The sequence below is a fragment of the Falco biarmicus genome, chromosome 10, assembly GCF_023638135.1.
Source record: "Falco biarmicus isolate bFalBia1 chromosome 10, bFalBia1.pri, whole genome shotgun sequence".
Lineage (NCBI taxonomy): Eukaryota > Metazoa > Chordata > Aves > Falconiformes > Falconidae > Falco > Falco biarmicus.
The window spans coordinates 36,611,352-36,634,532 of NC_079297.1; the positions used below are offsets into that span (position 1 = coordinate 36,611,352).

Consider the following 23,181-nt stretch of genomic DNA (forward strand, 5'->3'; position numbering starts at 1 on the left):
AAGGCTAAACAAAATGCAAGTCTTGTTTTAAATAGCTTTGGGATTTTTTTGCAGGGGGTGTTGTGTTGTTTTGTTTTGTTTTAAATGAGATGCTTGACTTTCGAAAAGTTATTTCCAGCCAGCTCTAATTCCTGTTAACGTCAGTTCAGAGCCTCTATTCAGAGGCCGTGGCAGGTTGGGACTGTGCAGGTTTTCCCTGGCGATGGCCAGGAGAAACACCCAGGAGATAAAGAAGTTTAGACATTTTTTTTAACCCATTCCTAATCTAATATAATTTGCATTTCATATATTTATTCCTCTTCCCGTTCAGAGGAATTTGCTGCTGCTTGGTCTTAATTCCCCTTCCTGCATCCCTGCACTCCAAAAAAAAAAAAAAAAAAATCTAAGAGACTTAGGAGTGCAAAGGAATCCAGACCTCTTTGTTTTGAAAGCAGAACACTGATATTTTAGGCAAGTGTCCAAATTATCTAACAGTAATTCAGATAAGCATTTGAGACTTTGATGGATGTTTCATGCAGTGGGTTGGTCCCCATCTCCATTTCGTTCCTCCCCAGCCCCAGGCATCTGCCACAGCCTGCGATGCTCTGCCCAGCAATGGGGATGTGAACAACGTGAAACATCATCCCGGTGGATTAGGGACACGTTGATGCTGCCATCTCACCTCTTTAAGGTTACAGATGTTGTGGGGGATCAAAGAGCAGTGTGTCAGAAGGCTGGCCAGATTTTGCTCTGTGCTGGAGGAGCACAACTCCATCAAAACCCCGGAGGCTCAATCCATGCTGGCACTGTGGCAATTGCACTTCTCAGGGACAAGAAGCCCTGTCCCATTATGGTTCAGTATCTTGTACAAAAATTAAAACCCAGTCCTTCTGGAAGCAGAAGTCAAAAGGCAAAGTCCAGGTTAAGGTAAGGGGTAAGGTCCCGCTTCCCTAGAGAGTTTGTCCAGAGCTGACCAGTGGCCACAGCAGCTGAAAATCCTCTGGCGCGTGCCGATGGCTCCACTGGATCGGGCTGAGGCACCTGCTCTCAGACAGGCACCCGCTGCCGGCCACGCTAGGAGCACCAACAGCCACGAGCCCAAAGCGATGCTTTTCCAGACGCCAAACAGCCTGTGGCTCGGGTGCCTGCGGGTGGCACCCGCTGGTGCCTTTGCCATTAATGCTCAGTGGACTTTTCCTCTGTGGATTTGTCCAGCTGCTTTGGAAACGTTAGGGCCAGTGCTGGCGGCACAGCGGCATCTTTTGTCCCTACGCTTACCTGGCTGAAGCGAAGTCAATCAGAGCTGAGACATCCGTGAAAGGGTCTTTCCACAGCCTCTGTATATATTTTCCCTGATTTCAGGCAAAACTATCAAAATCTATTGTATTCCCACTAACAACTTAATATGGAAATAGTTTTGTTTTCATGACCAACACGGCAGGGAGGCTGTGAGCACGATTTCCTCCTCCTTCCGCAGAAGTTTATGGTGAGAAAGTAAAGGAGTAATGGCACCAGAAGCTGGGTCTAGTTGGTCTTATGAAATTGCATTATCCAAATAGATAATTTAGTTACACTTTTTAATCTTCACACATGGAGTGGGGTGTGAAAAGGCTGCAAGAAAATGTTGTATATTGGGTGATGTGCCATTCAAAAAAACATTTTGCTGAGAATATTTAAAGAATTACTTTATCTGTATATCTCAATGTCTAGATCTGTTTTTACTTCAAATTATTTTCCTGTTTTTTTTGGTTTTGAGTGCCACCCCCCACCCCACCCACCCCCATAGATGCACCCATGTGTTACGGTTTCTTCAAGCAAAAGAGCTTCCACTAGGCAGAGTGTGGGTTTTTTTGTAAAATGTTTACTTCTTGGGTAAAGAAAACCAGCAGTGTTTCTGATGGGAGAAAAGTTAGAATACCATTAGATCATCTTGGTTTTCTCTGCTTCCTAAAATGCAAAAAGAAACAGGGAATGTAAATGAGGAAAGATTTAATTAGGAGTGTCACTTACAAAACATATGGAAATTCAGTTTTGCTTGAAAGGTCCCATCTCACCAGTGGAGAAATGCAGATGTGAGCGCCCCTCCCATCCCAGACAGAAAGACGGGTAGTGCAGTGGTACAGAAGACTGAGTGGAGCCAGGGAAGACTCCTGAATTCCCGTTATAGAGCCCTTTATTTTTCTGACTTGCCCAAAGTATGGAGCAAAAGCAAGGCAGGTGTCCTCCCCCAGCCTGCTGCGTCAGGACCGTCAGGAATAGTTAATTGTCATAATACAGGGGGAAAATCAAACTCAGCCTATCTGACGGGTGTCTCATAAGCCTGATGGGATGTACACCAGCTATCAAGAAAGGAAGAGAACCTGGGGACGTAAAACTGGGTACAGATGAATATGCCCATTACACATGCCTGAATCAGTGCCCCTGACAGCACCAAGGGGCTACTGTCCCACGTGCATGGCTAAACCAAAAATTTCTATTTTTCCTATGCAAAATACATTGACCTTCCAATGCCAGACAGAAAATCAGGTTGTTCAGTTTGGAAATTCCGTAGATCCCATCCTCTCCCTCCCTACGGGTGAGGTGCTGAACGCACAGCGCTGGAAACAGCCCTCCCCTCCCTCTGCAAGCCAGGGGGTGCGAGGCCTCTCCTGCACAAACCACAGCAGATGCTCTCAGTGGTTTGCTCCTCAAGATCAAAATAATAATAATAATAATAACAACAACAACAATAACAACAATAACAATAATAATAATATCTACATTTCCTTCATAAAGCAGACACCTCTTGCAGAAAATGATCTGAAATGGAAAAGTCCAATGTTCAGTTGAAAAATTGTTTTGATGGTTATTTTCCAGAGGCAGTAGACAGAACTGTGGTTTGAACATGGTGAAAGCAAGGTGCCCTTTTTGCCTTCGTGACTCCTTCAGAGCCCTGTTTACAGCCCTTCTTACAAAGAAGCTACGCAGGACAGGGAAAAAAGAAGAGTTATTTGTAAATTTGATATTCCCAGACCTGGGCATTGTAAACAATATGTGAATCTTCTCATTTCCCATTCTGTTCTGCTTTCGTGACCTTCTGTAGCTCCTGAACGAATCCTATCAGACAGATGCCACATACTTTAATTTCAAGTTACCTGCATGCCAGATAGACTTGGTGTTACTATAGTCTTTATTCTTAACATAACGTATACCAGCCATGCTAAAGTCATGGTTCTAAGATTGATTGTGCTTGATCCCTTTGTTCAGCATCGTAATTACTCCTGCTCTATTGACCCATCTATGAGCTAGTGAATGGCTTCTGTGAGGTCCAGGCCTCCTCCGTACTGTCTTCTCAGGCTGCTTTGCATCCCTGTCTGTGTTAAAGTTCTTTTAATGAGGAACTAATAACCTACCCGTTCCCAAAGTGTTTCCCTGACAAGTTCTGCAAAAATAGGTTTGGGGTTTCATTCTCGACCCCACTGTGAAAAAGGATGGAGGAGTTTCAAAGTCACATCACCTTCTGCTGTTCCCCTTCCCTGCAGCAGCTGAGAAGGTCCTTGCAGCAGCCCTGCAACACCAGCCCCGAAAGCCAGTCAGGATGCATGAAAATAAAATCGCTGCAACGCGAAAGGAGTTTTGCAACAGAACAAGCTTTTTAATTACAGAGATTTGTTCACACATAGACTTAAAATAACATTAAAAAAAATCCATAACTTAGAACAAATTGAATTATTATCTCCCAGCTCAGGGGAAAATTTGAAACTGGTACAAATACTTGCCCGTACTTCTGGCATAAATGCCCCATTTCCCATGTCCTGTGGATGAAGGGTTTACTTGGATTTGCATTGGCTGCAGTGATATGGCAATCGCTTAATTATCAAATGGTTTCTGAGGTCCCTGGGTGATTTCAAGAGCAGGTTTCACCAGCAGCTTTCGGCTCCACCTGTGTAGGAAGGCATGACATTAGTTTCTTTGCATTGCACTGCTGGTACTTGGAGAATAAATGTAAAGACTGTGCTTTTTACAGGCAGGGAACACACGGCACCCATGCATGCTCCCACTCTCCAGTCTTGCTCTGCTTGAAACTTTCTTCAGAGGAGCCTGTTTGCTCTCCCATCCTCAGCTGGGAAGAGGAAACGAGGTTTTTTACATTTTTTTAGTAAGCAAGGTGGTACCTTTTAAGATGCTGATATTCTAACAGGGTGCAAAGATGGAATAAATAGCTGCAGCTGTTAAATAACAAACATTGCTACATCTAGGGCCTGTTCTTGAAAAGAGCAGCTTCCATGCTCCCTTCCTTGCCTATGGGATGGGCACGGGTCTTCTCTTGCCTGTAAGTCTTCTTCCCAGCCAGCACCTTTGCAAAGGCAGGCACGGCTTTGCCGGGCTCTCCAGGACGCAAAGCTGCCTTCACGTGCCCAGAGCCAGCACGTGCCTCTCCAGTTCCTGCGGGTTTGTGAGGAGGGACCTGGTGCTCCCAGGTAATTCCTGAAGTGGGATTGTGGGGCTCCTTCCCATGGCAAACCAAGCCGCTGGGTTTCCCAGGGTGTGTTTGTCACCGCTGGTGAGTGTTGGGACAAACCCGTACAGGGTCTGCCCGCCCCACCTGAAGGTAATTACTTACACGCAGGCTTAAGCCCTAGAGATTTTAATGGGACTCAAACACAGGCTGAAGGTGTTTTCAGGTGCCTTCTGAAACCAGACCAGAAGCATACAGGGTTTTGGTTTTTGGTTCAGTGGGGCTGGGTCAGGGCTGTAGCCACTCACGGGGGTCTTTCAAGAGCCTTTTCAAACAGCAGTGATTTGGTTGTGACGACACTGAATAACTTGATGTCCTCCTTGCTCTTGCCGTTGTTCTACCAGGCACAATCACTTTAAGATGTGCACAGAGCTTTTCCCAGCCTCTGAAGTCCATGGGGAAAAACATAAAAGGGGGAAAACCCCTCCCCCTTCCTTAGTGTTCTTAATATGGTGACTCTTCCCCAGTGTTTATGTTCTCATCGCACAGTAACGGCCCGGCCCGCTCCCCCAGCGAGACACTGCTCTCCTTTGTCTGGGGCACCACGCAGGCATTCATGCTCATGGGGTTTATAATTTATTGCTGCCCTGACGCTGAACCCGCACGGCCTCATTTCTGCCGCTCTCCATGGCACAGCATTAGCTGGAGCTCCTGTCTCCAGCAGCGTCAGCTGCGATACCTGAGGCCACTCAGATGGTCACCGTTGCTGGGGCACATCCAGCCTTCACGTGGCTGTAGGATGCTCAGCACAGCAGGGCAGCCACCGCCAGCTCGGAAGTGTCAGCGCTGCCCCGGGGCTAGCTCTGGTACTGATATTCTTAAGCTAAAACTATTTTTAATGTTTTTCAATGGTTTCTGTTGGGAGGCAGTCTCACCTGGCACTGATTTCAAGCAGTATGGGTGAGAGCAGGATGACCGAGGTAACTCAGCCACGATGCTGGCAGGTTCATGAATTGCTGGGTTGTGTGTCTGGAGTGATGGGGTCACAATGGGTCGGTGTGGGCCCTTGGCAGCATGTTGGTTTTGCAGTTCTGTTACAAAATGGAGTGAAAATCTTTAAATTTGTTTTAAAAAAACCCCAACAAATGCAACCAGAAAGCAAACAAAAAAACCAACCCAACCCAAAAAATCAAGAGGACCTTGACATGCTGATGCTGGTGTCACTCACAACAGTGATGCTTCCAGATCTGGAGAATTTAGGGGAAAAAGACTTGTTGATGTGGATTAACTGCCCTAACAGGGTTTTCAGCACTTCCCTGTAAAGCACCTGGTACCTGCCAGGGTCACAAAGCGATGCTCCTGGCCGTGCCCTCAGCCACAGCCAGCCTCAGGGTCCCGTGGCTAGGCTGAGCTGGGGCGCTGGTGCCCCCCTGCCCGCTGGCTGAGCGGGATGTGTCATGGCCATGCAGCGAAGGCTTTTGCTGTTCTTGAGATGTGGAGATGGGAAATGAGGAGGAGGTGAACAGTATAACAGCTCTGCGCTTTCTCCTTGTTCTAAACATTTTGTGCAAAGACCTGGTGGAAGCACTGGGACTGGAGAGAGAGGCAGCTTTGTAAGCCTGGCTTTTTCTGAATTTTTTGTTCCACAATGGGTTTTGTGCTCTCAGTGACAGACCAAAAGATGGTCATGGTTTGCCTGGTCCTCTTGCAATACCAGAAAGTGGGGAGAAGTGCATATATTTTTTTTTTTTTTCCAATATCTATCAAATCTATATCTATATATAGATAGTGGAAAGAAAAGGTGAAAACATTTAGCTGAAAGCCTCATCTGGATCATCTACCATCAGTGGTCTGCAGTGACCACTGGCAGTTGGGGGAGCAGCACCCTGTCTCGTGCAGTGTTCCCGGGGGGGGCTCGGGGGCCGCTCTGGTTTGCAGACCTGGCTGAGTTTCTGCAGCTGGGACTGAGTCGCTTGAGGAAAGCTGGAGAGGAGGGGAGGTGATGTGCTATGAAGGAGATGCTGTGTTAGGTACAGTGGTGACAGTCTGGCTGAGCAGGGGGTGGGGGGAGCCTGTCTTAGCTCCCTCCACGTGTTGGGAGTTGATCTGCAATGTGGCTAAAGCACCCGGAGCAGTTTTCCCTCCTCTGTTTCACTGCATTTGCACCATTGTTTTATTTAAAACCAAGCAATTGCATCTGCCCCCACTCTTTCTGACATGCTGCAAACGCGTGCATTGCTGCACGCTGGGGATGAAAGGGAGAAGATGGAGATGGCAAAATGAAACAGTGCTTTTTGTACTGGAACAAGGAAGGATTTTGAGTGAGTCGACCACGTTATTCCAGTCTCACATCTTACCTGACCAACTTGCAGTTTATTGCTAAGTGAGGGAGTCTGTGGTAGCTGCTGCTGAAGGGATATTTCTGAGTGATGCTCTGGGTATGTCCTTCTTGGCGACGCTGAAAGAACATGAAGTGCTGAGGCTGCAGCACATGCGCTCGGCTTCGTATCTCGAAGGCATGAAGAGCCACAGGAGAGGAGGGTCCTCCTTCTGCTTGCCATGCTTCTCTTCCTCTTCTGCCATGTCAAGAGCATTCCTGTTAAGCAGAAAAGAGAAAGTTGGGCTCGTCTTTGAGACAATCCTGATACCTCCTTTCACTATATTCTCCTTGAGCTCCAGCTTTGCAAAGGGATTTTTGGGGAATAGCTGTTGCAAAGATGGTTCGCTAAGTCCCAGACCGTCGTTCTTGGTACAAGTCTACATTAGTTTTCCAGTGTACACCTATGCGACTAGCTCAGGTTGCCTAGGCACAGGTATTGACTGGCGGCAGGAGGGGGATTCATCAACACCTCTGGCTTGCAAAGGGATCAGGAACTGGAGGCTGACCTCTTTACCCGTGACTGGATTTGGAACAGAAAGATCAGATAAAAATTGTCCTTGATAAATAACCAAAGTAAAAAATGTCAATTTTCCCCTTGAAGGAGGTAAGACTGAAATTTGCTTTAGTTTCTAACAGCCAAGGGCAAGAACACGAATGGCTTAGAGTAAAGGCCTTAAATGACTTAGGCCTTCCTGTAGTCATAAGTTCTGCTTCTTGGGGGATAAAGAATTTAGAGGATGATAAACAATCTCAAAATCCCTTCTTTCTTTTACTTTAAGTGAAAAAGGCTACTCTACTGAGTCAGCCACATCAATCTCAGTGGTGATTTTCCATTTGTTGTATCCAGCAAAACATCAATATCATCCCCAAATGAATTTTTCATTAAGGAATGCAGACAGAAATGGGAGGCAGCAATTATTTGACTAATTTAGAGCTGGAACATTTCACCCAGCTTCTTCCAGGAAAGGAATTTCTGTGAGGTGTGACCTCCATATCACTTAACCTGGAGATTTTTCTTAAGCCAAAACCCAGCTGATGCTTCATCTTCAGCTCTTGGTGTTCCTTACTGACAAGTATCGTAGGTGCAGTCTCCTTCCACGCAAGAGCTTCATCCAGAGCTGCCCTTCCAGCAGCGAGTCACAGCACATCACTGGGATCATGAAAACCTGCTTGACTATATGGGGGGAAGAGTGTAAAACCTTTTGAAAAGAAGCCCAGACAGACTTTTTCTTATCCGGCTGTATCACGTTCCTTCCATGCTAACTACTGTCTGAGTTAAGGGATGGGCACAGCTGTGGTTTTCTTAAGGTACATTATTAACAGTACCAGCATAACCAGTTGCTTAACGGTGAGAGAAAGCACCCTGATTATTGTTAATATTTTTCTTCTCCAACACCTGGTGTAAGAAACTAAAAAAAAATAATTGTTTTGAGGCAGTAGACTCAAAGCTGTCCATCAGTGGAGTGGGCGATGGGAATCTGTTAAGGGTGGCAATTGAGTATGAAGCAGTGCTGCAGTCCACTGTTGTGGACTCGTCGCTGTGTATCAGCTCGTCGCTGTGTTGTGTCCCAGGTCAAAGGAAAATATAGGGATGAACCTGCCTCTGCTGGGTAAAATAACGTTGCAAATAAGGTTAGGTCATGAAACCACCTGGTGACTGTCTGGTGCTTTCAGATTTTATTTTTTATATCGTTAGGCATGCATGAGTTAGCATGACATTTTGGGCTGGATAGATGCTGCCATGTGTGACTGATGCTTCAGAGCTCGGCTGCAGCTCCAAGTATAAATATAACCCAGGCTGAAAAGTTGCTATGATGATCGTTCATTAGTGCGCTCTTTTGCTCTTGTATGTCTCCACTTATTAAACCAGACCTGTATGCTCTGTGGTAGTCTCCTGCACAGAAGAAAACAGCCAGTGATAAATAGTGAGATTTAGTACTTCTGAAATATGTAAATGAGAAAGCTCTCTGTAGCAGTCTTTGAAAACAGACCGCCACATTGTATGAAGACAGCAATTTTCTCCTCTGGAATCAAATGATCCTAGCAACAATCAGAAAGATGATGTGGAGAAACTACAGTCAGTTTACTCCCTAAACAATGGTTTTGTAGTTTGATATTCCCTTACTGGGATCTGAATAGCATATTCGGATGATGGCTGGATATGAATGCTAGATAAAATTGCTAGACAGAAAAGCTGAGAATGACTGATCAGCAAATTGTACCCTTAGGCTTGCCCAGGCACACATTCTAAAACAAAATCAACGCTAAAAAACATTTTCCATTTAATCCCTTGTGCCCTCAGTTCTCAGAGGCTGCTTGACAAAATGAAAAAAATAATCAGTAAATAACTGAGAAGCAAGCTCAGAAACAGGGCGCAGTTGAAGCCTTTAGTAGCCATTACGTAGCTGGAGATGGCTCTCGTCATCACCATCACTGTAGCAGAGCTGGCTGTGAAGCGGCGACTGCTCGTGGCTTCTTCCCTTACTGTTTCCAACGCTTGGAATATTTTTCGGCCATAGCTTTGTTATGGGAATCTAGTTCCTTCATTTCTTTCCCGTCTTACCCTTCAAAGAGCCTCGATCCCAGTGTTTCACGTCATTGCATGGTACCTAAAATAACGAGGAAGGTGCACACATGCACCGCTGCATCAGGCAGGACCTCTCCAGACCAAACTGATCCTCTCATGGTTTCATGCCAGCAGCTGTCAACATCTGGGCAGCCCATCTGCTCTCCTCACAGGTTGCTTAGTGCAGCACGACCACTGGAGAAGATGCTGAGGAGGACATCAGCCTCAGCTGGGGCCTGAGGTTTATTATCAGCACAAGCCACTAATGAGTGGTGACTTTCCTGCACAGGGACTCGGTGGTGGTGGCGTGGCCAGAGCTGCTTTGCTAGGGAGCCTGTGGTGGCCTTCGCAGGTGAAACATCCCTGGAGAAAGTCTCATCTTACCTGGGTTTAAGTTGAACACAACTGTACAGTAAGCAGCCAGACCCAACCCAAAACCCACTGCAGTCAAAGGAGCATTTTTGCTGGTTTTCATGAGGTTTGGGGGAATGTGCCCAGCCAAGGCAGGGGGCTTAAAACTACCCAGCCCAACATGCCCCAGCCTGGAGGTCAGCAGAGCTTCAGAAGCAGTTAAACTTCTGGGTTGCTTTGAACCTTTGAACCTTTGCTTGAACCTAGTAACTTTCTGGAGCCCTTTCCTAATTTATTAAGTCATCCGAATTTAGACCTTTTGGAGGAAGGCTCAGCATCCTGAGCCTAATGATAAATATGAAAAAACAAAAATTGCACATGCAGCACCATTACCTTAGCGAGACCCATATGTACGTTGTCACAACACAGAACAGCTTTTAAGCCTGCATCTTCAGCTGGGGTTGGGACATTCAAAAGGCAGTCGTCTCTTGGAAGTCAGCTGCTCTGCTCTTCCTTCCTTCCGCAGCAACACAAGGCCACAAGAGGAGGTCAAGAGATCATTCTTTTTTCGTTATTCTTAATACAGCTCTTCAGTGGAATTGAATGCTCTTTTTATCGAATATGTATTTAATTGCTGCTGCTGGAAAGCAATTTCGTGGCCCACAAGAAGTTAGAAAAGCTTGGATGTTTTTTATTGGGGTCTAAGGTTTGCCTGGGGGAAGGACGGTGCACAAGTCTGCTGGAGATCTTGTCTCACTGCTGTGCCCATCCTGTTCGATGCACTGATACACGGGGGTGACAAAATGAGCATCCTCCCTCCTGACCTGTGTGGGACAGCTCAGTGTCACATGACTTGCTATGGAGGATTTTTTTTTTTTTTTTTTTTTTTTGCCTTGCCTTGGCTTGGAGCATCTGTGCCCCATCTATCATCAGACCTCTCTCGTTAAAGCTGGGTTGCTCCTGCCTCACCCGCTGCTTGCTCCAGGATGGGTGATGGAGGGGCCTGGGGTGATAGCAGCTGTGCTGCAGATAAATGCAGAGAGACCCCCAAGTCCCTTTGCCGCTATGCCATGTTGAAAGCCGTGGAAAGTCTTCAGATGTGAGCCTTTAAACTCTATTCCTGGTGGCCCAGAGGCGAGTCAGATACAAGTAATCTTCTCAACCTCCCTCTCTCCCCTCCCTGGTTATCAGTGTCCGTTGGTTGCATTTTGGACAGCTGGGCAGGGCACAACATTGCAGTAACGGCTGTAATCCCCTCAGATAACCCTGGTTTCACCCCTGAGCAGACAGTGTTGGGGGTGGTTCTTCCCCTAACTTCCAAGCATGTCCCCTCAGGACAGAGCCAAGAAGCCCCACCGGGGGATGCTGCGCTCCGGCGGTGCTGCCCCCACCACGGCCACCCACTCAGGCTCTCTCTCACCAATTGATTTTTTTTCCCTCCTGAAAGCCAAGCGCTGCCTGCAGGCCCGCTCGGATTGATGCCGCTGAGGAAGCGAGGGAAAATGAAAGGAAGAAATAAGGTTTTGACTCCAGGCACTGAAGGCAATTGTCATATTTTTTCCCTGCGAAACCCGAGTGGGAGTTGGCTGGGATCTGTCAGGCTGCGCGTTCTCACACATTTGGTAAATATTTAGGGTCTGATTCACCACTGAATCACTCCGTTATTTTTTTGGCTCTGTTCAGAGGAACTGCTCCACCACTAGGAGAACACCAGTCCTCTGAGGTCCTTTCACCTTTGTATTTCAGCATCTCATAGCCACCCGCGCCTGCCCCCGCAGGCCCCGTCAGGATGGGGAGACGGTGCCGTCCCTGCCTGGCAGAGGGTCTCAGGGGCACCCGAGTTCTTCTCTGGGCCAAATCCAAAAGTGGCAAAAAGCTCCAGCTGGTGAGACCCAGGAATGATGGCAAAGGGTCCGTGGTAGCAGGTGGTGGTACACGTGCCGTGTTGCAGCCTCTCTCGTGGGACGTGGCAGGTTGTACACAAGCTCCTGCTGCTGCATGGGGGTCGCTTCATAGCTGCACTACTTGGCTTGCCCCACCTGGGAGAGCTTCTGGGGGGGTGCGAGAGGTTCGCTGTGGTCAGTGTCACGTACAGATCTCTGCTTTCATCACAGGTGGAAGACAGCATGATGGATGTGTACGATCTTGTGTACGAGGAGGTGAGGAGGAATGCTTCCAGCTTCAGGAGGCATGAGCTGACCGCCATCCACGAAGCAGTAAGTTGTCTCTCAGCCTTAGCAGAAAACCCTGCCCTGGGGTATATTCCTGATGGTTTTGCAGGCTGGGGCTGCTGCCTGTGCTCTGCCTCCTGGGTGCTGCGATGCCCTTTTCTCTTGGGAGCCAAGTCCTCCAGCTGCTGTGAAGTCTGTTCCTCCTTCCTACTCTTCCTTTGCTGGGCTTGACAAGCCATATTATCAGCAGGAGGAAAAGGCCACCTACCTGAGCATCGCTCTGGTGCAAGGTCTTCAAAGCTTCCACGCTGCAGCTGGTATACATTGTCTGTCTCAGCAGGCCCTGCGCCGTGCTCCCTGTCTGTAGTACGAGACAGTGGATATACACCCTGGTGTCCCAGGTCAGGCAGAGAGAGGGGGGAATTCCACATCATCCAGCAGAAGTATTTGGACTTGGTTGTTTCTCTTTACCCTTGAGCTATGACTGAGGAGTCCTGGAGGCTCCATGGCAATACTGGACACTGCTGGCAAGCCCCCCAGATCCACCACTTGGGATGCTGTTGGCACAGGGCACTTCTCTGTCACCCAGTAAGTGGGCAAGGGTGGCTGCCCAGAGGGAGGATGCTTGCCCTCAAAGCCACCAGAGATGAGTGAGGATGTCCACCACGGTGAGAAACTCCTGAGTCCCCGCTGAGTAAAGGAGATGCCGCTGTCTCCTTGTGCAGCAGGACCTGGTTGGGTCCAGGGAGCTGATGGCACACGGCAGGGCTGGACGGGAAGGTCAGCTCTGCTCGCCTGTTTTCACACACCTCCCACACAACTCCCGTTATCCTTCTGTGTTTTCTTAAATCATCCTAACAAGTACTTGCTGAAGCTGCTTTCATCTGTGCTTCTCAAAACTGAGAAAAGAGCAAACGTTTCTCATTGCAGCGGTGGTGGTGGCCCGCAGAGCCGAGACTGGGCACAGAGCTGCTTGTCTGCAGGACAGTTGAGCAGCACACCCAGAGTCCTGCTCGGCCAGGACAGCCAGGCACAATACCCAGCTTCACCAGTTGCTTATTTTAGCCTCTTTAACTGACGCAGAAACAGAAAGTCCTTCTACTATCTTTTTTTCTTTTCCTTTCCCCTCCCTTTTGCTAAAGCTCCAAGCTGGCCAGCTCACCCTGGCTGTAGGAAACCACCTCCACAGCGGGTGTTGCTGGGGATCCCCCGCAGCCCATAGCAAGCACTGGAAATATCAGTCTGTGCATCCCTGGGTTTTCCAGAGCAGCCGCTGTGGAAGCTCCCATGGAGGGAGGGCCTGGCCCTAGGCAGCACTCCTGGAGGAGCACAAGCAAGTCTGGGGCTAGATCCCTCCACCTCCTCCAGATTTAACCTCCGTCGCTGCAGTTGGCAATTGTGTATCTCTGTGCTTTGCTCCTTGCAGTCCTGTCTGGGGTTCAAATCAGAAAAAAACCCACCCTCCCCTCACCTCTCCCCTGTTCCTGGGCTTAACAATTCCCAACTTCTCTTTCTCTCCTGCCCCTGAGTGGTGCAGGGGGAGGGGGATGGGGCTGTGGTCAGTCCATTACACCTTATCTCTGCTGTTCCAGCGTGGGGTCCCTCCCACAGGGTGCAGCCCCTCAGGCACAGCCTGCCCCAGTGTGGGTCCCTGGGGGTCCCAAACCCTGCCTGAAGCTCTGCCCCAGCCTGGGCCCCTCTCCCCACAGGGCCACAGGCCAGGAGCTGCTCCGCCTGGGGCTGCCCACGGGTCACAGCCTCCTTCAGGCATCCCCCTGCCCCGGCGTGGGGTCCTGCCCAGGCTGCAGGTGGGGATCGGCTCCCCCTGGACCTCCATGTGCTGATGGGACAGCCTGCCTCACCAGGGTCTTCATCACCAGAGGAATCTCTGCTCCGGTGCCTGGAGCTCCTCCTGCCCTCCTTCTGCACGGACCTGGGTCTCTGCAGGGCTGTTGCTCTCACACAGTCTCACTCCTCTTCTGCTGGCACAGATATTTTTTCCCCCCTTTCTTAACATGCTATCCCAGAGGTGCTACTGCCATCGCTGATGGGCTCAGCCAGCAGTGGGTCTGTCTTGGATCTGGCTGGTATTGGCTCCATTGGACACGGGGGAAGTTTCTGGCAGCTTCTCACAGAAGCCACGACTGTAGCCCGCTGCTACCAAAACCTTGCCATGCAAGCCCAGCGCAGTGGCCCATTGCCGGCACCTCCTGCCGCAGCAGCGGGTGGCAGGGGGAGCCGTGGCGGGTGGCTGGCAGACCTCTCCCTCTCTTCCAGTACCGGTGCTGTGGGAAGCACTCTCCGTTTGGGGACACGACCAACGTCGAGCACAAGACGTGCCCACCTGGCCAGGTGCACAATGCGGGGCAGGTAAGGGAAAGGTTTCTTCCACTCCACAGTGCCTCTACTAGTTAACTGTTAAAACCTCACTGATGTTCAAGTGTTAATGAGAATTGTGGTTTTTTTGTGGTTTGGGGTTGCTATGGGTTGGGGTTTGTTCTGCTGGGGTTGTGTTGTTTCAGTAAGGAGGTGTCTCGCCCGCTGGAGGAGCCCCCGTGGGTTAGCAGGTCTCAGACCTGTGGATGCAGTTGCCTTTGCACCTCTAGACAGCTTTCAAAATCTTTGTGTTTGCAGTCTGTCGCTTTCCTCCAGCTTCCTCCTCACCTCCGGCGTGGGCAGAGAGTGCGAGGTATCACAGGCGTGTGTATGAGCTCAAAAAAACCTGTTGGACTTGCCCACATGATGCTAGTTGCTGAGGCTTAAGAAGCATCCCACTAACAGCAAATGTGGAATCTGCTGCAATTCCCTTTTCCCAGGGCATTAAATGGGTATTAAAATGAGAAACTCATGAAGCAGGATGATAATGCCCAGCAGCAGCTTCATCAAGTACCCTTTGTTCCTCCTCTTTGTAGTATCTCAGTGAGGCTGACAGAGAAGCCACCGGTATCAGACTGCCTCTGAAGCTGCGGCGCAGACTTCATACTCTCTAAGCAAATCTATTGCATGATTATTTTTCTTCCACTGGATTAGCCAAATCAGCTGAAGCAGCTAAAGCTGCCAGCACCAATATGTACGTTGTCCCTAGGCAAAACAAAGCTGTGTTGCTACAGCTGTACAAAACCATTGTTGTTAGGCAAAGATGTGGAGCGCTGACGGGATGCGGTGATGCGCAGGCACGCGTCAGCCCACGGGGCAGTGGTTCGAAGCGCTGCCTCCGATCTCGGGTCAGGGCAAGGAAGGGAGAGCGGAGCAAAGCCGGGCACCATGACTCCGCTTTCCCCCTCGCTAGTGGTTTGTGTTTCCTCCGGTTGTGTTCAGGGGAGGTGGTGGGAGGAAGCATTTTGCAGCAGTTTGGTAGTTGCACTACGTTCACTCCTGGCTTTGAGTGCTCTGACCTCACTCTGCAAGTCACTTCATCAAGGGCATGCTCTTGCAATGCTGAAATGGCTCTCCCGGTTAACACCACCTGGATTTTCACGGGGCCACTGGCACACATAAGGCCAATGTATGTTAATGCACGCAACACCTTGCATAACTGAGCTGTTTATTAACATTTTTAAGGAACATATTTAGCATTATAGTGTGCTCTGCTTTTCCGTTTTTACGTTTCCCTCTTTCCATTTTCTAGTGGGTGGAAAGAAAAAAGCTTTTGTGTGACCACGCTTACCTGTGTGCATGCACTTCCCACCCAGTCCAAAACACATCACATTAAGAAAATCATAGGCTCAGAGTAATAGAAAATACACCGCACGTATTTGCCTTCCCAAGTTGCAGCAAGCAGCCGAAAAAAAAGAGAGCTGGCCACAGAGCAGCACAACTGTGCAATGCTGCATCCCCCTCTTGCCTCCCTTTTTATCGGGGGCTGTGGCGAGTGCTGGGGGGGGGTGGGGGGATGGGGGTGGTGCGGGCTGAAGCCCCCTGCTGAGCTGTTTCCATGCTGCAAGGTGTGTGTCTCTCCTCCCAGGACTGCCTGCAGGAGATCCAGGACTTCCTGAAGAAGCATATGGACTTTGTCTCCACACTCTTGGCCATCACCATCGCCTTCACGGTAGCTATGTCTGTTCCTTTGCATTTTGGCCCCAGAGGCAGAGTCCCGTGGGGAAGGTGTATCTTAAATTAGTCCCCCCAAAAATAGGGTTTTGGGTGATTTTGGAGACCAGCAGCAGAGAAACAAGCAGCAGTGGACTCCAACTGTGGAAACTGGGAAAGGGCCAAAATCTGTCTCAGCCAGGCTGATGGATGGAGGGGTTTTCCTGCAGGAATAGGCTCGTGGCACAGTTTTTCTGCCCAAACTTAGGCACGGCAGCTGGGAGCGGGGGGAGCAGCGGGAGCAGGCTGTAGCAGCATTTACATTTCATCTGCTCTGGCTCCAGCACATCCTCTCCTGCAAGCGAGAGGCCGTGTTGCCTGGCACGGGGCTCGCGGAGCAGGTAGGAAGCCAGCAGCAATTGTGGAAAAGGAGATGCAGTAAAAGTTCTGTATCTTGGGAAACTTGCTGCTTCTCCTTGCCCAGTGCTCGCTGGCTGCCTCCCAGCTCAGCCTGGGATGTCGCTTTGTGCAGCCGGAGCTGGAAGATCTTGAAAGCTTCTGAGCACCAGCCTCGGAGCTGGAGAGCTGTGCAGAAAGGGAAGGTCTCATCAGATTAATGATCAGTAATGAACCCCATAAAGCACGTGTTAGGTGGTGGGTGGGTGAAGCACAGGCTCACAGGGAGCAGGCTGCAAAGGAGAGGAGCAGAGCATGTTGCTGGGGCTCCCAGGCACCATCTCTGAAGGAGGATCTTGCAGCGGAGGGGTAGGATCATCTTCAGTGGATGGCTTGGGTAGAAAGGCTCTGTACTGAATTTGTGAGTCTTGTTTGGGGAGGGACAAAAGAAGAAAAAAGGAAATGTTGTGAGAGGAGTGTGTCCTTCAGCAGTGAGGGGGCTTGGTGGCTGCGTGGGGATGGTCCCTTTGGAGCTGGAGGGTGCCACTAATTAAAACAAACCTGCTTGTATGCTCCCCCACTGCTTGGCAAAGGTGTATCACTGTAATTACCTCTACACAAGGGCCCTGTGCGTGTGATGAAGCACAGCAGAAAAGAATCCACGCCAGGAGACTCCTTCCTTCCCCTGAAGGGAGCTTCGGGCTGCTGTGATATCTCCATGTCCCTCCCCAGCTGGGGTGACCTTTCCTGACTCAGTGTGTATTTGGAGATTATTGCACTGTTTGTGTCTGCTTTGGCAAGATCATGGGTTAGAAGACTTTTTTTCTCCATCTAGATAAAACCCAGAGGAACAAACACTTACATGTTTTTATACTGCTAGTAGTAAAATAGGAAAACCATCAGGTATTGCTGCGGAGCTATGAATGTAGTCATGTGTGAATATTTGGTGTCACTTTTAAATTTTTCTAAGGTATAAGATGAGTTTCATTGTAGCTATATTCAGGCAAAAGTTGGGACTATTTTTAGTATATATATGTGGGGTTTTTTTTGCAGCTTGATGCTACAGCCAGAGAAGGCGGCTGACTTTGAAGCGTCTGCTAGAGGAAATCTCACTGCACAGTTCACTACTGTGATGGCAGGATACAAAGGAAGCATGTGATGAGAGCTATAGCTGCTCTGGTGTCACTGTCCCCCAGCCACCAAGGCTCATGTGTCCCCAGATCAAGCCGTGAGCAAAGCTGCTTGCACACTAAGGCAGACTTTTAGGAAAGAGCAGGTTGCTACAGCCCTCGGTATCCTTCCCACAGCAGCCGTACCTGTGATCCATTGCCGGTGTAAATCCTGACGTGTGATGTACCAGGCAGAGTATCAGATACAGGAGAAGCATGCTGTCCTCTGCATGCAGCGTCCATGTGCATGGGGTGGTGGTGGGTGGTGTTTGTTTTGTTGGGGTTTTTTTACTCCAAACAATATATAAGGCGTGCGGGGTTTCTCCCTACGTTATCTTTACAGAAGGCTATTATGAGAGAGACATGTTTGTTAGCATAAAGGAAGGTTTTGTGGCAGCCATTTGAAATCTGCATTTCCTGGTTTCGTCTCATTTCTTGGTATTTTTAGGACCTGGTTTGAGCCGTACTGTGCTGATTCCAGTCAGATGCTTTAACCACATGTTAGGGTTGTTTTCTTCCTCCCATGTCGGACTGGTTCACCGTTTTACTGGAAAACAGCATTCTCAAGAAAAATGTGACATCCTGACACACAAAGTCAGAAGTGACAAATGGACTAATAGGCAACATTTACAACTGCTTATTTGCACAGATGGAGCATCATAACCAGTTTGGTATTTAATCACGTGCCTGTCTCATCTATTTCCTTCTAGGTTTATGGGATGATCCTGACCTCATTCCTCTGGTTCTCCATCCACTTCAGCAGCAACCTGGACCGGAAAGGCAAATACATCCTGCGGGAGAGGTAGAAACCCACCACTCGGGCATCCCTACCAGGTAGAGCCAGCTTTTGGCGCCAGGAGATGTTTGGAGACACCCACAATATCCCATGGGAAGGCATCGCGCGGGGTCAGGCGGGGGACATGTCACGTGTCTCCCCTTCCTGCACCATTAGCGCACTTGCGAGCCCGTCAGAGCAGAGGATGCTCTGGGGAGGAGCAGGCCCACACCTCTGCTGGAAGAGGGCAAGGACTGAGACGTGCACCCGTGCTCAGAGATGCAGATCGCCTCACCGGAGGACGTACGGGCTGTAGCTTCGCAAGCAGGATGCACAGAGCCCCTTAGGACAAAAATGGAGAGAAAAGTCCAGCAAAAATCACGGCATTAAAACCAAACGTCTCTCGTGCTGCTCTCTGAGCAGCTCCCTGTGACCCCCAAAGATGCAGTGTTTCTTGGAAGATGGCTTTGGAGCACAGCCCAGGACTGGTCTTGTGCTATCAGCAAATACATGGACACAAAGTGTGTCCTTGCTGATAGGAAATGTGCTCTCCTAGCCTGGACACTTGCAGTGACTGACTTTGGGCATGTTTCTGATCATGCTCAAGCATGTAGGCGTCCCACGGCCACCAGCTGTTTTTTCCCTGTTTCCAATTATTGCCAGACTTACAGAGCTTTTGGTAGAGATCAGGAAAAAAAATCAGAAAGCAGTGCAGGAGCTTTGAAACGAATGACCAGCATAAGGACATATCCCTCTATTATTCTTTCTTGCTAATGCAATGTGCCATTATTTTTTAATTCTTAGGATTTAAGCAATCTCCTAGAGCTTGAAGCCACACTGATTTCACAGGGCCCTGTTCGACTTCCAGCCTCAGCTCTGTGTTTATCCAGCTTCGTGAGCCCACCACACTGCTGTGCAATGCAAAAGGACTTTGATATTACACATACACGCGGGACTGAAGTTTAAATTTGTAAGGGAACAGGACTGATCTCCAGCCAGGTCAAACAATACAATGTCCAGCTCATGTCCTCTTTACATCACCTTATCAATAATAAACAGAAATTTTAAAAGCCTCGATTGGCTCTCAGTCTAGCTCAAACAACGGCTCCCTGGCGTGCTTTGCCCTCGTTGCAAGGAAGCAGAGCCGCTTCTGAGCTGAAACCCAGATTTAGCACTTGCTGGAAAACCTGCTGTAAGCTACATGGCTGTGTGAAATGTCTGTTGAACCAACAGCTACTTTCACCCACCTCCTTTGTTGTGGCTTTTAGCCATGAAATACAGTAAGTAGCAACTGGTGATTGAGATAAAGGTGGTAACCCCAGTGCTCATTTTCAGGACAGGTCCTGGCCCCCAGGCAAGGGCTGCTACACGTGCAGGGACAGCAGTACAGACTCCAGCACCCGGTTAGCATGTCAACATGCCTGCAAATACCTTGTGTTGGAAATAACTGCTTTGAGGGGGTGGGGGGAAGGGCTATCTGTCCCCATCCTGCTCCCTTGGAACCAGTGGAGCTTCAGCATTGCCTTCACTGGAAGCAGGATCAAGTTCAAACTGCTCCAGGGTATTAATCAAGCTACCTCCTGGCAGTCACCAGCATGCCTTGATCTAGCAGGGATTGGGTGGTGATATGCATTTGCCAACATACCCACCTTCTAGTGGTGAGGAAAGGTTCACTTATACGTATATACGTGCTATTAAGTATATTGCTCTCTGGAGAGAGATGCTCTCCCTTGGGAGCTTCAGCTGCTGTTGTCCAGGCCACTGCTATTGTTATTCCTCAGGCCAGCTGGCAGCTCGTGTGACTCATGGTTGCTTCAATAAAGATGAATTTCTTGCAAAAAGCCATCATTCCTTCTCTTTTTGTGCCGTGCATGAGGCTGGCTGCATTGTCTGGGGGGTTGCGTCGTGGAGAGCCCTCAGTAATTCTCTCCGTGCTGGGAAGAGCTGTTCCTCCACTGCCGGTGCTCACCTGCCCCAGCAGCCTGCCTTCACCCCCCAGAGGGGAGGGTGGTGTTGGGCCTTTAGAGGAAAAGGAGCTGCTCATCGGCCCCATCCCACCCTCAGCCAGCTGCTGGGGCAGCAGCCAGGTACCTCATGAGGAGTAATGCAAGCAGGGGCAGGAAAAAAGCTTAAGGATGCATTGAAGCCATAACTACCGCAGTATTTATATGAAAAATTGCTACGGTTTCACTTTTTTCAAACACTAGGCAGTTGGGTCTTGCCCACCACTCTGCTGGACAACCAGTGATGTTCTGCAATGTCAAAAAACATTGGTGATCGAGCAAATCAGTGGAGCCTGTGTTATCGGTGTGGATTACCTGCTAATAGAACTGATAGAAAAGATCTCTGTTACAGCTTCACCACCAGGACTGCTAAAGCTTTAGGTTCTTCCCAGGCAAATTTTTAATGTTAAAGGGTCAGCTACGGACAGAAGTAGCATACATATGGTAAAGAAACCTGAAAGGCTACTGTATCCCCCTCCCCCAGCTCTTGTTTCCTTGGATCACTTGTAACTCCATCAGAAGCAGCAGGCACCTTTCCAGCACTGGCCGCGTAGGTGTGTGTGGGCTTAGCTGCTCTTCTCACACCTCTGTAATGCTTTCTCCTGCTTGTGGCAGGGATGAGACCATGACCCACACCAGACCATTGCACACAGGGATAACACACCTGGAGAGCTGTTTCTCCTTCCCAATAAGCAGTGGACTGGCAGCGTGCAATTTCTCATCCCAGGGAGCTCAAGTTCCCTTTCTTCCTCTGATAGCCAGCCATAAGGTTTAGGTAATCTTTTTTGGTACAAAATACTCCAACAAACTATAATAAAATTAAAGAAGTGCTATGTATGTGCTGACAATCTCGTGATCTTTATTCCTATTTCACCTGCTGCTGAAGTTCCCCTGCAAGGAGCAGCACCTTTAGCGAGCGGGTGGCAGAGCAGCACCCAGCTGGACACACTCTTCTCCCAGAGCTGTGCCCCGGGCAGCAGCAGGGGCTCCTGCCATGGCATCTCGCTGTCACCTTCAGGAGCAGGAAAGCAGATACCTTCGACTCCTCAGTTTTTAGAAACCTGTTGCAGAAAAATGCAGCATTAACCATTTTGTTTGCAGTCCTAGAAACGGCAGCACCCAGGGGTGGCTGGATGGAAGCTGCGAGGCAGGCGCATGTTAAGTAGGGGTTTTTTACACCTGTGCCAACAAAAACCCCTTCTCCTGCAGTCAATGTGCTTGCACTTACTGGTCCCCTAATTTGCTGCTTGCTACGTGTAAATTACAGCTCTTGTGCAAGCAGAGCAAAACCCCAGGAACTTATTCGTAAGTGCCGCTGAGATTTACCTGGTGTTGAAAAGGGCAAGACAGAGATTTTGTTGGGATAATAGCACGGAGCTGAGCAGCAGGGATGCAAAGCTGGCAGCAGGCTGGGAAACACCTGCAGAGCCAGAGAGCCTTCCCAGGGCTCGCACAAGCGGAACCTTGTAGTTATAAGCATGTCAACACTCCAGCTCAGGTTGGAAAGATATCCCTATTTATGTAGGCATACGCAGAAGGGGAAAAAAAAAAAGTTAAAGAGCCAAAGGTGGAAAGTTAAATATTTAATTGTGAATTGGCTCCAACTAATTGTCAATTAAGCTCCAGCAATGATCAATTAGTTCCACTAAGGTTCCCTGAGTAATTGCAGTTTGGCCTCTCTATGGGTAGGCAGTCGCTTGTGCTCATGAGTCACCATTTTCCTTTTATTTTAGACAAGCCCCCAGCTCTACCTGAGGGTGCGGGAAGAGGGAGCAGCCTGTGGCCAGGCAGCACCTGCGGGGCCGGTGAGCAGCGGTAAGAAGCCTTTTGTGCTGCACTCCATCCTCTGCTGCCCACCCACCGCGTCCTGTCCTGCTCTGCCTGCATGAGCATTACTTTCCCCTGAGGCTTTACATGGGGCTCACTGCTTGCCTGTGGGTGGCCCGGCCACAGCTTGCTTATGAGCCTTGGGTGCTTTCCCAGTGCCTGTTCTGATGGCAGCAGATGCTGCGTTTCCAAGGTCCTGCTCCTGCAGAATTGCAGGTGAGCGGGCCACAGCTTTGCACTGCAGCTGAGGATGCTCAGGGTTTCTGCAAATCGGGTTTTTCAGTACCCAGTAAAAACTGAGGAGCTCAGAGCACTTGTGAAAAGCACAGGTTAAGCATTTTACTGACTCTAGAGGGATTTGGTGGTGAGGGGACTGGGAATCTTTCAGCTTTGTGGCGCGCTGGCTTGGCTCCAAAATATTTTGCTATTTCCTACCTTGGTGACTGTGTGTCTGCCAATTTCTACCGCCATCAAAATGCTTCCTCATGCAACAGCCCCTTTGCTGTGCAGCTCTCATTCATGCCTGCAGCAAGCTCCTAAAGGAGATACTGCTGAGCATGTCCTTCCAAAGCCTTATAAGTTGGCAAATTTAGGTGGACCTTTGTAGCACTGGAGTGGTAAGGAAGCCATCTCCTGCCAAGATAAAGCTGCATTTCCGAGCTGCAGACACACAAAATGTTTTTTGAAGAAACAGTTGACAGACATATTTATTTTCTTTTTTTACCAGGTGCAGAAGCAATGCATTCCCAAAAGGAGCTGGCTGTAATTCTGTAGAAGAGCAGCCAGAGGTGGTGGATGCTGTATGCAGAGCTCTGCCGGCACAGCTGAAGGTGGGTAAGGTCAGGAGCTGCTCTGAGTACATGGCTGGGTCACACGAGCCCTGCAACTTCATCTGAAGTGTCATTGCAGGTCTCTCTTAGTAAAATGCTATGGGCGGGGGGGGGGGGGAGAGAAAGGAATTTTTTTCTTAACTGTGTAGTTGCTTTTCTGGGAGGCTGAGTAGCCAGCAGTGGGCATCGACCCTGTCTGCTGGGAGCCGTGATGCCGGGTGCCAGGGCGGGGAGCATGCGGGGGAGCCCCGGCACAGCCTTGGAGCC

General features: G+C 49.4%; 1 protein-coding gene and 1 long non-coding RNA gene across 5 annotated transcripts in view; one reads left to right on the forward strand and one right to left on the reverse strand.

Moving 5' to 3' along the window:
- Positions 1–22,906, forward strand: part of TSPAN32 (tetraspanin 32) — a 36,782-nt gene extending 13,876 nt beyond the window's left edge. For 2 of the 4 annotated variants that reach the window (XM_056354432.1, XM_056354431.1), the window contains exons 6-9: positions 11,829–11,930; positions 14,163–14,255; positions 15,850–15,933; positions 18,190–20,102. In XM_056354432.1, the coding sequence (XP_056210407.1) occupies positions 11,829–11,930; positions 14,163–14,255; positions 15,850–15,933; positions 18,190–18,285 (375 nt within the window). In that variant the 3' untranslated portion in view covers positions 18,286–20,102. Of the gene's footprint in view, positions 1–11,828; positions 11,931–14,162; positions 14,256–15,849; positions 15,934–18,189; positions 20,103–21,990; positions 22,073–22,811 lie in introns of those variants that run through there. The other 2 variants (XR_008824340.1, XM_056354433.1) reach the window with 2 other exon arrangements.
- Positions 2,698–11,155, reverse strand: LOC130156158 (uncharacterized). The gene is made up of 3 exons (XR_008824341.1): positions 10,108–11,155; positions 6,775–7,013; positions 2,698–3,901 (listed from the first exon to the last, which is right to left on the reverse strand). It is a non-coding gene; the product is annotated as an uncharacterized LOC130156158 (long non-coding RNA).
- Positions 22,907–23,181: the final 275 nt, after the last annotated feature.